At 37.1% G+C, this 17,702-nt stretch overlaps 1 protein-coding gene across 5 annotated transcripts in view; it reads left to right on the top strand.

The window, feature by feature from the left end:
* The window catches only part of Wdfy2 (WD repeat and FYVE domain containing 2), a 186,046-nt gene that overhangs the window by 126,799 nt on the left and 41,545 nt on the right, over positions 1–17,702 (top strand). For all 5 annotated transcript variants that reach the window (XR_002394643.2, XM_013072017.3, XM_021257813.2 and 2 more), the window contains 2 exons: positions 7,306–7,360; positions 16,136–16,286. Coding sequence is in view for 4 of the 5 variants with exons in the window: in XM_013072017.3 (XP_012927471.1) it covers positions 7,306–7,360; positions 16,136–16,286 (206 nt within the window). In the remaining variant the exon portion in view is untranslated. The remainder of the gene's footprint in view (positions 1–7,305; positions 7,361–16,135; positions 16,287–17,702) is intronic.

Genomic DNA, 17,702 nt, shown 5'->3' on the forward strand with positions numbered 1-17,702 from the left:
AGTTAAAGATGGAGATAATTAATTTTTTCTTTATATATCCTGTATTGTTTGATATATTACAGTGAGTATTAAAATTAATTAGGTGATAGAGGGGTAAATAGATGGAAAGAAGGTAGGATAGAATAAAAAAAAGAAGGGTAGAAAATACTATAGCCAAAATAATTTGAAGTGTGTGCATATTTGATTTCATTTCTTCATTGGTCAGTCTAAGGAAATAATATAAGCTGTAACTAGACTTTTACATTATATGTTTGTAAGTGTTATTAGATAAAAATCTTTTTGCAAATATTTCTCACAATTTAAATGATCATACCATCTGATACAACAGTTCTTCTAGAACTTTTATAGAACTATTTAGAGATATATAGATATTATACATGTAATATTTTTAATAAGGAAAACTGAAAAGTATAAATATCCATCAGTAAAAGAACATTATAGTGAAGGGAGGACAGGAAATAGAGAGAAAGTAAGAACCAAGATACATCATGTAAAAGTACAAGTACCCGATGATAAATGTAAATGTATTGTATACTATACCTAAAATGTACCAATAAAAGAATGTAAGGGGAAAAAAAGAACATTATAGTTCAACCTATTCGTTATTTAGAAGGAATGAAGTTAAAAGTATGTACTTGTGAAGTGACAGGATGATTTGTTTCTTTAAAAAGCATATCTAAAATGTTTTACATTGTTTTATTATAAACATTATTACAAGAATACTTTCCATAATACTTATCACTAAGAATTGGTATCACAAGGGCCCTTTAAATGTTTATTCTTCATATATTTCTGAGATATGCCACATGTTTTGTATGATTCAAAATAATGAAAAATGACAAAAATCTCAATTTTCTCCATAACATATTTTTTATAATTACAGAAAAAACAAATGAACAAAGACAGGTTTATCAATGGAGTGAACTGCTAATATTTTAATTTGTATGTGTATGCTATATCCTGTGTGCAAACTTACACTGAATTATTCTATACCTTGACTTGTTTTAAAAAGAATTGAGGTATCTTTTGCCCAGGTTCAAAAACCAGTTCAGTATATTTGAAAGTACATGAAACTTATGAACTCAGTAAAAACTTGACCAAACAAGTTGTCTTCAATAAATTGTGCATGTACATGCGAGTGTGCATGTGTGTGTGTGTGTATGTGTGTGTGTGTAGATATTAGGGTCCTATGAAGTATGGCCTCAGAGCCTCAGAGCCAGATCCTCTTCCCTAGATGAAAGGTAGGACGTAGATTACTACTCGGGGCTGTATGAATTTCCTCTACCCACGCTGTCAGTCAGCTTCTCCTGGGCATGCTACTTGCTTTCTTTCAAACATAGTCTGCTTCAGAATATCAGATATAGAAGACAGGATTGCAGTTAAGGACCATGAAAACAGATTTCTTAAAGATAGTAAGGGACCGTGAGAAATCAATCCAGCAGCTGCTAGAAGATGCAAAGAAGAATAACATGAGACTGATAGGAGTCCACAAAAAAACAGGAGAAAGTACAATTAACATTAAAAAACTGTTCACAGAAGTAATAGTAGAAAACTTCCCAGACAGAGGTAGAGAATTGGACATACAGATAAGTAAGGCATATAGAACTCCAAATAGCCATGATCAAAAAAAATCTACACCTAGACATATAATAGTCAAGATCCCAGAAACCCAGCAGAAGAATAAAATCCTACAGGCAGTTAGAGAAAAGAAACAAATCACCTACAGAGGAAAGCCCATCAGAATCACGGCACACTTCTCAGCACAAACCCTCAAATCAAGGAGAGCCTGGAGTGAGGTATTTCAAGCCCTAAAAGAAAATAACTTCCAACCTAGACTGTTGTATCCTGCAAAATTATCTTTCAAAATCGATGGGGAAATTAGATACTTCCATGACAAAGAACACCTGAGAAATTTCATGAACACCAAACCAGCACTCCAAACAATTTTAAGCAATATCCTAAAAAAAGACAAAGAAGGTCACAACTCCATGAGGCCCAACAGGGAAGCCACCAGGCAAGGTAAAACACGAAAGGGAAAGAGGGGAGAAATAAGAAATAAAAGAGCCAACAACAGTAAAACATTATGACAAGGATGAGTCAATATCTTATCAATTATAACTATCAATGTTAATGGCCTCAAATCGCGAATCAAAAGAGAGACTGACAGTGGATTAAGAAGCAAAATCCAGCAGTATGCTGTAATACAGGAAACACACCTAACTCAAAAGGAAATTCATAGACTGAAAGTAAAAGGATGGAAAACAGTTCTCCATGTGACAGGAACCCGGAAAAAAGCAGGGGCAGCAATCTTATTTGCAGACAAAGTAGATTTCAAACCAAAACTAATTAAGAGAGACAAAGATGGTCACTACATCCTTGTGAAGGGAACAATCCAAGAGGAAGAGATGACAATCCTAAATATTTATGCACCAAATACGAATGCCCGATCTATACAAACCAAATATTAATGGACATGAAAAACCAAATAAGCACTAATACAGTTATAGTAGGGGACCTCAACACCCCTTTATCACAAATAGACAGATCATCTAGAAAAAAAATTGACAATGAAATTCTAGAACCGAAGCAAACTATTGAACAAATGGACTTAATAGATGTTTACAGAGTGTGCCACCCCACAAAATCAGAATACACATTCTTTTCAGCCGCACACAGGTCATTCTCCAAAATGGGACACATGCTAGCTCATAGGATATGGCTAAGTAAATGTAAAAGAATTGAAGTTATCCCTTGTATATTATCAGACCATAGTAAAATAAAATTGGAGGTCAATAACATAAGAAACCGCAAAACTCCCACAAACACATGGAAATTGAATAACACCCTCCTGAACAACCAGTGGGTCACAGAGGAAGTTAAAGGAGAAATTGGACAGTTTCTACAAGTAAATGACAATGCCAGTACAACATACAGGAATGTATGGGACACAATGAAAGCATTTCTCCACGGGAAATTCATAGCACTGAATGCCCATATTAGGACAACAGAGAGACCTCAGTTAAATGACCTAATGCAGAACCTCAAGCTCCTAGAAAAAGAAGAGCATAACAAACCCAAAGCTCATACAAAAAAGGAAATTATAAAGATCTGAGCAGAAATCAATACAATGGAGACTAAGAGAACGATACAAAAAAATTAATGAATGAAAGAGTTGGTTTTTTGAAAGAGTAAATAAAATTGATAAACCTTTAGCCAACCTTATCAAAGAAAGGAAAGAAAAGGCTCAAATCCATGCAATTAAGAATGAAAAGGGTGAAGTCACAACAGACCCAGCAGAAATCCAGGGGATCATCAGTACCTACTTTGAGAACCTGTAGTCAGAAGAAATGGGCAGATTTCTAGATACATATGAATTACCAAAGTTAAATGAAGAAGATATAGAAATTCTAAACACCCCAATAACAATGAGTGAAATTGAAAATGTAATAAAAAATTTACCAACAAAGAAAAGCCCAGGTCCTGTTGGGTTCACTGCTGAATTGTACAAGACATTTAAAGAAGAACTATCACCATTACTCTTTAAACTCATTAAGGAAATTGAAAGGGAAGCAAGGCTTCCAAATTAATTCTGGGAAGCAAGTTTGATTCCAAAAGCAGGGAAAGACCGAACCCAAAAAGAACTACAGACCAACCGCCCTAATGAACATAGATGCAAAGATCCTCAACAAGACATTGGCAAACAATACAGAGAGTCATCAAGATCATACAACATGACCAAGTTGGATTTATCCGAGGGATGCGGGATGGTTCAACATCCGTTAATGTAATATACTATATTAACAGAGTCAAGGACAAAAACCATATGATCATCTCAATAGATGCAGAAAAGGCTTTTGATGAAATCCAATGCCCACTCATGATAAAAATGCTACACACAATTGGAATAGAAGATCTTTATCTCAACCTGATTAAGGCTGTCTATGAAAAACCAACAGCCAACATCATACTCAATGGTCAAAAACTGAACACTTTCACGCTAAAATCAGGAACGAGACAAGGATGCCCACTATCACCACTCCTGCTCAGTATTGTTCTGGAAACGTTAGCCACAGTAATTAGAAAAGAGAAAGGATTAAAGATAGGAAAGGAAGAAGTGAAACTGTCATTATTTGCTGATGATATGATACTTTACATAGAAGACCCAAAAAACTCTGTCAAAAGTCTTCTAGACCTAAATGAGAGATTCGGTACAGTAGCTGGATACAAGGTCAACACTCAAAAAACAATAGCCTTCTTATGTGCAAATAGCAGACTCATTGAGAGAGAAATTCGTGAAATCCTTTTACAATAGCAAAAGCAATTCTAGGCAACAGAGACATGTGTGGGGGTATCACAATCCCCAACTTGAAACTATAATACAAAGCTACTGTGATAAAAACAGCAGGGTACTGGCAAAGAAACTGACCAGAGGATCAGTGGAATAGATGAGAAGATGCAGAAACCACTCCAGACATACTCAGCCACCTCATCTTTGACAAAGGAGCCAACCACCTTCATTGGAGGAAAGATAGCTTATTTAATAAATGGTGTTGGAAAAATTGGATTTCAACCTGCCAAAGACTACCTATTACCATGCACTAAACTGAGATCAAAGTGGATTAAAGATCTAAATATTAAGACAGAAACACTAAACTTGCTGGAAGATAAGTTAGGTAGAACTCTTAAAGACATTGGCATTGGAAAAGACTTTATGAACAAATCCTCAGTAGCACGGGAGCTAGCACAATCAACAACTGGGATCTCATCTTATTGAAAAGCTTCTGCACTGCAAGAGAAACCACCAACAGAGCTAAGAGACAACCTACAATGTGGGAAAAAAATTTTAGCAGCTGTACCTCAGACAAAGCTCTACTATATAGAATATATAAAGAATTGAAAAAATCAGATCCCCCCATATTCAAAGACCCAGTTCAAAAATGGGCATCCTAAATGAACAGACATTTCTCAAAGAAGTAAAAGCAGCAAATAAATATATGAAAAAATGTTCAACATCACTGGTCCTTCGAGAGATGCAGATGAAAACAACACTGAGATTCCACCTCACCCCACAAAGAATGGCTGCTATCAAGAAATCAACCAATAACAAATGCTGGCGGGGGTGTGGAGAGAAAGGAACCCTTCTCCATTGTTGGTGGGAGTGCAGACTGGTGTAACCACTGTGGAAATCAGTATGGAGATACCTCAAAGAAGTAGGACTAGAGGTCCCATTTGACCTAGTTATTCCCCTACTGGGTATCTTTCCCCAAAGAATTAAAAGAATCATACCACAGCGAGATTTGTGCACCCATGTTTATAGCAGCACAGTTTGTAATAGGGAAAGCTTGAAAGCAGCCCAAGTGCCCATCACCTGGAAACTGTGTAAAGAAGATGTGGTTTTTCTGGTAAAATGGAATACTACTCAGCCATAAAGAACGAGAAACTAGAGACATTTATAGTTAAATGGATGCATGTTGAGGCGATACTCTTAAGTGAAATAAATAGGACACACATGTGTAAATACCGAATAGTTTCTCTAGGATGAGAAACTGAAAGTGTAAATAAGGATTAAAATGAATAATTGATAATTTGAAATAGGAAAAGTTCCAGAGGTGTAGGGTTGATGGGAGGGGAAGGGGAAAGGGAAGAAGGGAAAGGAAAAATTATGAGAATGGGAAAAAAAAATGGAAACAAAATCTATGTAAATAGGGAAGGGTGGAGGGGGTGAAGCGCGCACAGGTAATGGGGGAAAAATAAGTAAGATACGTCACATACAAGTTCAAGCACCCAATGATAAATGTAAACATATTGTTACCTAAAATGTACCAATAAAAGAATTAAAAAAAAAAAACTTAGTCTGCTCTGTTCGGTCATGAGCCTAAATCTTCAGAAATGAGAAATTGATACAGTGCCAATTCTTGAAGGAATAATGATACAAATTTTAAAAGTGACAAGTGAAATAAAAATGTTATTATGGAGAAAATCATTGTGAAGAAAATTCGTTTGTAGATAAGCTTCTTAATGGGGCTGGGATAGAAAAGCAATGAACCAAAGGATCTTAGTTGCCTTATATATCTTCTCATATCATCCCTTACTTTATCTTTGTGGCATTTATCACAAAAATGGTACAATAATTATTTTCTTAAAAATAACACGATCTAGGCCAGCGATTTAGCTCAGCGCTTCTGCTGCCTGCCTCGCAAGCACAACAACCCAAATTCGATTGCTGGCACCAAAAAAAAAAAAAAAAAATTTACACGATCTATATGAACTCGGGAAATACTCTGATGGAAAGGAAGGAGTTTACATATCTGTCCTCCCACCCTCCTTTTTTAGTAGTCATCAGAAAAATTCTGAATGTTCCAGATGTGAAAAGATTCATTGATATGTTTTGAAGCTCACGTGAAAGCATCACTTTATTACATTTTGCAGCTTTCTTCTGTTTGATAACTTATTTTTAAAAAATATATGGATATTTTACATTTGAAAGAAGCTAAGGGATTTAAGCAGCCTCCTAAAAACTTCCTTGGTTTCTCCATGTGAGCCACTGTGTACATGGGGAAATCCCACAACTCCCTGTTGATGTGTCCCCACAAAAAGTATATGCAGTGTGCTATGTAGAAACTTAGTTTTTTCAGTATATTTGACATCCAGACAGATCTCATCATATTGCCATGTGGCTTCCACATAACTGACCAATATTTATTGATTACTTGCTATACCAAGGCATTGTGCAGTATACTCTAGAGACACAGAGAATGAGCAAGATACAGCCCCAGGAAGTTTGTAGTAAGGAAAAATAAATTACTGATGTTAGCAGCAGAATCCTTAAAGCAGTGAGAAACCTATGGCATGCTTGCCGCAGTAGGCTGTTTCTATTATTGAAACCTCTAAAAGGTTCCATTTAAGTCTATCACTGCCTTAAAATATATAATTTATGCTTATAGTAAAAAATTGCTATCTATTTACACACTGGCCAGTCTTGCCAATCTTCAGCTCTGGTACTATTGAAAGAAAAAATATTTTGAATTTGATTTATCTTCAAAATCAACCAGTGTCAAGACTCTGCACTTAATGTAGTTTTCTTTTCATGCATATTCAAAAACCAAGTTGAGTCAAATGGTAAAAAATGATGATGCTTGAATTGGATCATAATGATGTTTCATTTTAGAGAGGTACAAAAATCCTGAGTTGATTAACAAAATATAATTCTGTGATGACACTGGCTTTATTCAGTCTGTTTTTTACCAAAACATAGTTATTCACTTAAAGAATTTCCTTTTGCTTAATATATTTTTTCTTTTGCAGGAGTTTATTTTATCTGAAGACTATAACAAGATGACTCCTGTGAAAAGCTATCAAGGTAGGGAGTGACAGTAGGGTTTTTATTGCTCAGACTTCAAAGTATTTTTTGATAGGTCGGGTGTGGTGGTGCATTCTTGTAATCTCAGCACTTGAGAGGCTGAGGCAGAAGGATTTGCTGTGAGTTTGAGGCCAGCCTGGGGTACAGAGTGAGTGCAAGGCCAACCTAAACTATACAGCGAGACCCTGTCTCAAAAAAAAAAACCCCAAAATTTCTTGATGGCATTCATGCCACAAGAGAATATTTACTTTACATACTCAGGGGAACAAAGTAGAGCCACATTTGAAGTCAATATTATTCCAGTTTGTGAATTAAGTTTCTGAAGCCTGAGAAATTTGGGTGACTAGCTTGTGGTCTTGTAGCTGGTCCCATGCAGTGTAGAGTCAGACCATGTTGATGTGACTCCTAGGCTGTGACCTTTTGTCTTTTGACATCACACTCCTGATGGTGTCAACACACTAGACTCAGTATTCAGGCCATGTCATGCTGCTTCGCATGGGGCTTATTTCATATTTGGCTAAGTACTCAAGAGAATGAATGTTTTCAAGGGGAAAGAATTACAGTTTTTATTGTGCCTTCAACATTGGCATGTTAGCCATGTTCATATGTAGAGCAGGAGCAGTGTTTTGAAGTCTTTCCTTTATCCAGACATGTCATGGAATGAAAACATTAGACCTTTTAGATCCAGAAGTCAGCCTGGCAAGGTGGCACATACTTGTAATCCAGACCTTTTAGGTTCAGAAGTCAGCCTGGCAAGGTCGCACATACTTGTAATCCTAGCTATTTGGGAGGCTGAGACGGAAGGATTGCAGTTTTGAGGCCAGTCTTATAAACTTAGTGAGACCCTGTCTCAAAATAAAATTTTAAAAGGCAATGGGTTTCTGGCTCAGTAGTCTCCAGTGCCACAAGAAAAGGAAAAGGAGACCTGGAAGTATTTCATCCAGTTCTCTTGACCTCATTCATCCTCTGATTATCCAGCATCTCTTTTAATACCTCCAGAAATACAGCAAGTTATTCTGAATTTTGAAAACTCCTAAGAATTAAGTTTTTATTTTTCAAAAATTGGGGCTAAAATTCATCTCTTATGTTGTTATTTTTTTAATTTTTTCACATATCACTCATCAAGTATTTATTGAGTACCCACTGTGTTGCAGTAACTCGTAACTCTGATTGTAATAGTGGGGAAAACATGAACTGTATCTGTCTATAAGTAGTTTATAATTATGTGGAGGATACAGGCAGGTAAGCAGTTCATTAAACTGCTGTATGATAAGTAGTAGAATGTTCCCGTCTTGGTCTTTGCTCAGCCTGTTAAAGCTACAAAAACTAAGTACAGTCTGTTCACATGACAGCCTTTCAGTTATTTTAAAACAGCCATGAAAGTTCTCATTCCTGTCCTTCTTTCTCCTCGTTTAGTCGTCTTTTTTCCTTTCCTTTTTCAGTCTAAACATTTTATATCTAGACTTCTGCTGTTCATGACCTGTGCTTTAGTTCTTTAAAAATGTTTTAATTGTCTTGGTCACAGATTTGGGTATCATATTGTACCTTTATGACTATGTAAAAATATGACATAGTATGGCAGATAGTTCCTAATGATCATCACTTCCTGATATTCACACTCCTCCCCTTGAGTATAAACTAGACCTACAATTTGACACGTGATAGTGATAATTCAAGGTTATAGAGGACCAGGGCATCTTTCCTGCTTATCCTTTCCTGCTCTCCATTTTTTTTTGGTACCTGGGATCCAACTCGGGGCCTTGAGATTTCAAGTCAGGTGACGGAACCACTGAGCTAAATCCCTGGCCCATCTCCTGCTCTCTTGGCGGAAGGCAGCTGCCATGTTGTGAGCTGCATGGTGGAGAAGCCTCTGTGCTGAGGAACTGAGGGAGGGTTCAACAGCCACTGAGGACTAATGCCTGCAGTTCAGCAGCCACTGAGTAGCTGACCCACTCATCAGCTGTGTAAGAAAGCTTAGGAACAGACCTACCTTCTGCTAAGCTTTCACACGAGACTACAGCTCCACCCCACACCTCAGATTCGTCTTGTGACAGAACTTAAGCAGAGGTACCCAGCTAAGCTGCACCAAGATTTCTGACCCACAGAAACTCTGAAATGTTTTGTTTGCCCATTAAGTTTTGGAATAACTTGTTACACAGCAATAGATTACTAATATGTGCATATAATCAGATAAGCACAAAATCACATTCTCTTCCTCTCCTCTCTTGTACACTGTTATTGTAACATAAAGGGTGAACTTTTTGGCAGCTACTTTATACCATGGGCACATGTGGCACAGTCAGCTCCTCAGAAGTTCTCTCGAGTTGTTTTTAAGCTGTATCCCAAATAAACTTTTGTGGTTTTTTTGGTACCGGGGATCGAACTCGGGTCCTTGCACTTGCGAGGCAGGTGGTGGAACCACTGAGCTAAATCCCCGGCCTCCAAATATACTTTTGAAAGTATATTTTGCTTTTATTTTTGTTTTTGCTGTAAATGCTGGACTTTACAGTCATTATTCATCATTTCATTTTCTTTAGCCTGTCGGGATATTTTGTATTGCGAGTAGTTATTAAGTATATTCATTCCTACTTCATTCTGTGTTTTTCTTTTTTTTTTTGTTCATTAATTTTATTGGTACATTTTAGGTATACAATATAATGACATTCATCATTGGAAATTTGTACCTTTACATGATATATCTTGGTTCTTAGTTTTTTCCCTATTCCCCTGCCCTCCCTTCAACCCCTCCGCCTTTCCCTGTTTAGAAAGACTTTGTTTCCATTTTTTCCTTTTCTCATATTTATTCTTTTCCCTTCTTTCCCCTATCCTTCCTAATTCCCCTTCTCCTTTAGACCTTTTCTTCCTATTTCACATTATCTATTACTCATTTTTGATCCTTATTTATACTTTCAGTTTCTCACACCAGAGAAACAATTCAGTATTTACACATGTGTGTCCTATTTATTTCACTTAAGTGTATCACCTCAATGTGCATCCATTTAGCTATAAATGTCTATATTTTCTCATTCTTTTGGGGGGGAGGTATTGGGGATCACACTCGGGACCTTGCACTTGCGAGGCAGGCAGTGGAACCACTGAGTTAAATCCCTGGCTTCTAGTTTCTCATTTGGTATGTCTGAGTAGTACTCCCTTTTATAAAAAATACCACATTTTCTTTTTTCTTTTTTCTTTCTTTTTTTTTTGGTACCGGGGATCGAACTAGGGTCCTTGCGCTTGCGCAGCAGGAGGCAAAACCACTGAGCTAAATTCCTGGCCCAATACCATATTTTCTTTATCCAGTCTCCAGTTGATTGGCAATTGGGATATTTCCAAGTTCTAGCTATTAGAAGCTGTGCCACTGTTTTGTGTTTTTCTTAAATGGATACAAAATATGCTGTTGCCTACTATTTGTTAAAAGTAATGATCAATCTCACAAATACTTAAATGATGCATTAGAAACCACTCTTCATATGCCATTAATTTTTGGATCTTTTAATATACCTCATATTTCTATTTTATCTACAAGGAGATTATGAAATTTGATAACTACACTATTGTGGAAATCCTTCATAACACCTATAGGTAATCATGAAATGGCAGGTTTTTTATTGTGTGTGTTGGTGAAGTAGAGGCAGTAATAGCTAAATGCTTGTGTATAAACATGAACTTGGGGATAAGAGCTAAGGCCTATAGCCTGCATAAGATGTAAAATGAGAAGTGAGATTTCTATATAAAGCCTGTAATGAACTATATCCCCCAAAAGGAGAGATCAGAATCTTCCACTCACTGGCCCAGAAGAACTGTAGGGAAATTTATTCTTGACCCCAATTCTGCATAAAAGGAAAAACTCATAATGAGTCAATACCCCAACTGAAAACTTTCAGATTTTTAATACAAGTTTAAACCACTTATGTAGTGCTAGAAAAGCTCTATGTTTTTAAAAAAAAGTCAAATTAATTCTTGGCCAGTGATATCATAGTGATACACCTGCTAGAAATAAATGCAAAATCTTTCTTAGTAAGACAAATTGCACAAAGGCCTTTACAACAAAATCAAGGACTATTGAACTGGGGCTATAGCTTATTGACTAGGAAGCACAAGGCCCTGGACTCAATCCTCCTTAGGACAAAAAACAAAGAAAAAGGAATACTTAAGATAAATTCATAATTTTTAAAATACAGAAATAACAAGGTATGAAGCTACCAACCACAGTATATATTAGGAGCTACCATAAACAGCAAGATTGGAATGCCAAGAACCTTCAATAATCAGAAAAACCACAAGATCATGTTTTAAGTGATTAAAGAAATCAAAGAAGGTGTAGCAGACTGAAGGAAACAAAACATTTAATAAAACAGATTTTTAAAAAATCAAATAGAACTTTTATACATGAAAAATATCATTGAAATCTGTCTCAATCACTTTCTTTGCTGAGACAAGATATCTGACACAACTTAAAGGATGAGAGGTTTATCTTGACTCATATTTGTCATCACAGTTGGCAGCTCCACAGTGGAGCAGCAGGGCAAAAGCCATAGTGAGATAAAAGCTGTTCACATCATGGCAGCCAGGAAGCAATGAGAAAAACTGAGAGCCAGGACCCTTCCAGGTCGTGCTCCCAGTAACCTGCCTCTTCCAACCAGACCCTACCTCCTAACAACAAGTTGGCTATATTCTCCTTATGATTCAGGTTCCAAAGCCCCAACTAGGAGTACATGAGGCCCTCGGGGAACGTTTTTGAAAAAATTAGTACATGTCTGTAGTACGTAATAATTACATTCATCCTGTGAAGTTGGTACATGCACATAACACATCTTAATTCTTTTTATGTCTCTTTCTTCCCCGTGTTACTTTTCTCGTTGCTGAGACAAAATACCCAACACCCAAAGTTAAAGAGAGAAAAGTTTATTTGTCTTAAAGTTTGTAGAAGTTTCAGTCCATAATCAGCTGGCTCCAAGGCAGGATGTCATGGCAGACAGGCATCACAGAGGAAAAACAGTTCATGGTGGCCAGAATGTAACAAAAGCAACAAGGGACCTTAACAGTGTCTTTCCGTCCCTTTTATCTTATTCAGACTACCAGGATTAGGATGGTGCCACACCACTGGGTCATGGGTAGTGGTTTATTAATCACATGTCCTTAATCCTAGCTCTAGATTGAACCATCTATGACCACATGAGGCTTTCTGGGGACATCTAGACCCAAACCGTAACACCCTCCCTTTTCTCCTTCCTCCCTCTGCCTCTTGGTAGGGGATATCCTTGATCTAAACCATAACAAAATAATAAATCATTGAGTAAATTAAGTAGGCCTGGTACAGAGCTAATTACTGCAGTTGTAGATGGATTTGATGTCAGTGGAACATCTTTAAAGTACTGAGAGGAAAAAAAAACTGCCAACACAGAATTCTTTATCCAGGGAAAATATCTTCAAAAAATGGAAGTAAAATAAAAACTCAGAGATTTTTTTAAAAATGCATGAAAGAATTCATCATACATAAACTTGCACTAGAGAAATGTTAATGGAAGTTCTTCAGGGAAAGTGATGCCAAAGGAAAATAGGCATTTTTGAAAAGAACGAAGAGTGCCAAAAATAGTGACCATAAGGGTTTTTTTTCTTATTATTATAATATTAGCACCAAACAAAGAGGTAAGGAGAAATGGAATTATACTATTGTAAGGTTCTTATGCTATATGTGAAGTATTATGTCATGTCACTTAAAGAAGTAAGTTAAAGACATATACTATTAACCTTAAAACAACTATTAAAGAAAAAAATCAAAGTGTTACAGCTAATAAGTGAACTAAGATAAAGTAAAATCATAAAATAATTCACATCATTTAAAAAAGAGAAAAAAAATAGATGGAAAATAGAAAGCAAATAGCAAGATGATAGATTTTAAACCTAACAGTGTCAATAACACATTAAATATAAATGGTCTAAAGTCACAAAAAAGACAGAGAGTATTTGACTGAGGAAAAAAAACACAAAAAACAAGACCTAAATGTAGCCCACAGGACGCTTATTTTAAAATACAAGTAGGTTAGAAGTAAAAGGGTGGTGGAGATGAATTTTGTGTTATGTGAATTTTCTCTGAAAAAAAGAAATTAGTAATGCCAAAACCAAAGATGTTACATATACCTTTCTGGAGACAGTCCTTCCTAGGGTGTGTTGTCCACACCCAGAATTAAGCTAATTCAATGTAGTTGGGCATTTCTTACTCAAGATGACACAATTAACTGTCAGCATTGGCTAAGGAAGAAAATTCGTCTATCAGTCAATGTAGAAAAAGCCTTTGATAAAATCCAATTCATAATTAAAAACTCAGCAAACTAGGAATGATGGGAAACTTCTTCAGCTTTATAAAAAATCATCTATAAAGCCATATAGTTGAGCCAGGCATGGTAGTGCAACCTATAATCCCAGTACTTGGGGAGGCTAGAGCAGGAGGATCAACCTGAGTTCAAGGTCAGCCTGAACTACAAAGCAAGACCCTGTCTCAAAAAAAGATCCTATAGCTAACATCATACTTAATGATGAGGCAACAGATGCTTCTCACCTATGATCAGAAACAAGGAAGGCAATGATTTCCCTCTCCCTGCTCATATTCAAGAAGCCAGACTTCAATCCCAAGTTTTCTTATATGAATTTCTGAAGCTTAGTGATAAGCATTATTGTTAAAGCTTTTTTCTTTTCTTTCTTTTTTTAAAATTTTTTTTAGAAAGTTAACATCTCCTTTCTCTTTTTTTTTTTTTTTTTTAAATTTAAAAAAAATTCTTTTCCCAGTACAAAGGATCAAACTCGGGACCTTAAGGTTGCCAGGCAGGTGCAGCACCACTGAGCTATATCCCTGGCCCCTTCAAAGTTTTATTTTTGAATAAAAGAATTCTGTCACTTTCGAAAGAGTTGTGCTTTGAGTATCCCTCCCCACCCCCGCTTCTCCCTCTGGTAGTCATAGAAAGCCTGACAATGAGAAAGAGAACCAAGTTTGCAATAGAGACTAGAGTTATGATTCTACCTTTGACACTCCTTTGTTTTGTAGCTCCAAGCAAGCCCCTTAACATTTCTAGCCTCTTTGTCTCCTCTGCCACATGAATGCCACTCAAAAGACGAAACCTCTTTATCTTCTAGGGCTACGGTCATCCTCTTGGACTTTGAAAGTGACAGAACAAAGGCCAAAAGTCCCTTTTGGAGAGTGAGGTGCTAAGTACCACTTTCTACTTGAAATAGACTTGAATGCACTTGGACCCTTAGAGGGTTCACTTTTGTTCTGTTGGTGATGGAACTTGAACATTTATGACCCAGACATGAAAAGACCTTAAGGAATTTGTCCAAAATGTTACATCTTTAAAAGACTACAATTTGATCATGATGGTAGCCAATACCTTGAAAGGCATATTGTGGAGAGGTCATAATATTATTGCGTCCTTATCCCCTTGTATTCTCCATGCTTCAAATATTATATTTTAAAACATTAGGCATTTGTAGAAATATCTTGTCCTGTGGGTATTCACTATGGTTCTGATTATATTGTGTGGCAGCTGGTATAAAAGAGCCAGCTTGCTAAAGTCAGATTTGCTATAAATTCAGAAATCACCCACTTTGCAGGGTCATTACAGTAGAGAGAGAGGATACATTTACGTACCTGGTACTTGTTAGACACTCAGAAATTGGCAGATGGTATTATTGTCAATGCAGTTGCATTTATCCCTCTTTACCAGTGATGCCGAACCTTTTAGAATTTTCAGTGATAATAAACAGCTGGCTTCAGCACCTGTGCCATAGTTTCGTCACTACTGTTCTATGCTAACTCTGCTTGGTGGTCAAAATAGGAAAGTATTGTCTTTGTCATCCTCCCACACTCTTGAGTTTTTCTCTGCCCTACCTGAGTGCTAGCCAAGTGGGAGGATGTCCCTCTCCAGTCAGCTATGGTCAGTGACCATAGGCCCCATCACCTCACTGCCTAGAATTGTGTAATAATAAGAAAGCAAATATCCTCTTACCTGGTTTCATTTGGTAGAAACCATGGGACCAAATTACTTGCCCTCATTGTGCCTTACTTTGCCCATACAAAAGTAGCAAGATAAGCTAGAAGGCATAGTTCTTTCCAACTCTGAAATTAATGCAGGAAATATGTAATGAATAACTCTAAGAAATTTGCTTTCATTATATAAATAATGAAACATAAGGTATATATTGTATACTATATACCTTGACATAAGGGATATTTTATTCTCTTCATCATTGTGTCCTCCTTTCTAAGCATTTCATTTCTGATAGCTGTCCATCTAGAATTTTGTTAGGAATTTATAAAACAGACTTCACCAAAAGAACAATATGCTCTTTACCTGTTTTGGAAGTACACATAAACTGACCATAGTGACTGTATTATAAATGTTATTCCTAATGTTTTGGGGTCACAGTGGGTTTGGTACTCTCAAGTGCCCTAGCATGTTGAGGGAAGTGGCCCAGGGCCTTGAGTAGGTCCTCTGACAGGCAGCAATTCTTGAATTGGCACAAGTGGGGAGCACTGGGAAGAGATAAATCATTTAAAAAAAAAAAAAAATATATATATATATATATATGTATATAAATAAACTGCATGGGCAAACCCCCACCCATCATGAGAGCCAGTATTCTGCCCTGTCGCTAACAGCCTACACCGTCAGTCTTCCTGGGGTAGAAGAAGAGGTGCACATATCTGTTCAGGCCACACTTCCAACTTCTCTGAGGATGCTCACTTTATAGGTTGTCTTTTTGTCTCTTGGTTTTCAGCACATCAGAGCAGAGTGACGATGATCCTGTTTGTCCTGGAGCTGGAGTGGGTGCTGAGCACCGGACAAGACAAGCAGTTTGCCTGGCACTGCTCTGAGAGTGGGCAGCGCCTGGGAGGTTATCGCACCAGTGCCGTGGCCTCAGGCCTGCAGTATCCTTTGCTGGACAAAATTCTGTGGTGAAAACTTAGCTGTTGACTTCTTTGATTCATGAAAATTTTAGGTATGTGCAGTTTGAGATGTTTTTATTATGTATGCTGAGTTGCCCTGTGTGATTAAGATTTTCATAGAATATTCTAATGCACAAGTCATCCAGGGCTCCCATCTAAGTTGAGTAAAATGAATTAACTGCACCTTCCATAATAGACCCTACTGAGCAGGTTGTGGGTCTACTGAGAAACAGTTGTGATGTTTAGACAGAACACAGCCCAGATTTATGAGCATCAGCTATCAGAAAGAATTATGGTACCATCTCCAAAACACAACCTTTGATTTTTGTACGCAAATAATTTACAAATAGATGATAAGGTTAAAACATTCCATTGGTGCCTGGAAAAAAACCCAGCAGCTTACTGTTCATTTTTTTAAAAAATATTGAGAGGTTACCATGCGAGGACCAGAGTGGGTTAGCTGGTATCTGCCTGGTAATGTTCAAGCTTTGTTTCAGCCATGAGACTTTTCCAGGATTTGTAAAGTGACATTCTTTTCTCCCAAGTTGCCAGGTCCTTGTGCTTAGGGTGAGCCCCTGTAATGTTCAGCGATCCTCACTTCTGCCCACCTGGGCTTCAACAAGCATAGTGTCATATCGTGTTAAGCACATGTCATGATGTTCCCATTGCAAGGAGTAAAAGACCTTGGCATTCTTAGTTTTACAAAGTAGAATCTGTACCTTTTGAGGCTTGAGAAGGTAGGTAGAAACAGATCACTTGCCAGCAAATACAGGAAGAAGTAGTAAGTCCTGTTGTTAATTTTCATCTCTGTACTTATAAAGTGCCTAGTGAGTCAACAATTTGACGAAGTACATTGCAATTTCTTTGCAAATATGTGGTAGTGGTTATATTTGTGTGTATGTGTATAGGCTAATCCTTTCTTTTTCTCACTGGAAGGACAAAGTAAAGAAACTAAGAATGACCATTTGGAAGGTTGTAAAAGAGGCAAGTTACCAAGAAGATCAGAGGCAAGGATGACAAGGAATGGAAAGCAACATAAACTCCAAACTTTACTTTCTGAAAGCCAGTTCAGATGAGCATAATTCTTGAATTAAAATACATGAATTCTCATGCCAACAGCTTAATTATTTCTTATAGTGTTAGAGCTGGAAGAGCCCTTAGTCTTTACCTTCTCTCTTGATCTATTCAAGTTGCGTTAATGAATTACCATAAATTCAATGGCTTATATACAACAGAAATTTATTTCTTATAGGTCTGGAGGCTCGGGATTCTAAGACCAAGGTGCCAAAACAATCTGTATCTGGTGAAAGCTAGCTTCCTGGTTTAAGGATGAAAATCATCTCACTGTGTCTTCACATAGTGGAAGGGGCAAGGGACCTCTTTGGGGGTGTCTGACAA

Source organism: Heterocephalus glaber, unplaced genomic scaffold, assembly GCF_053883595.1.
Source record: "Heterocephalus glaber isolate CG9 unplaced genomic scaffold, H.glaber_assembly_v1.0 deba00001666, whole genome shotgun sequence".
Taxonomy (NCBI): Eukaryota; Metazoa; Chordata; class Mammalia; order Rodentia; family Bathyergidae; genus Heterocephalus; species Heterocephalus glaber.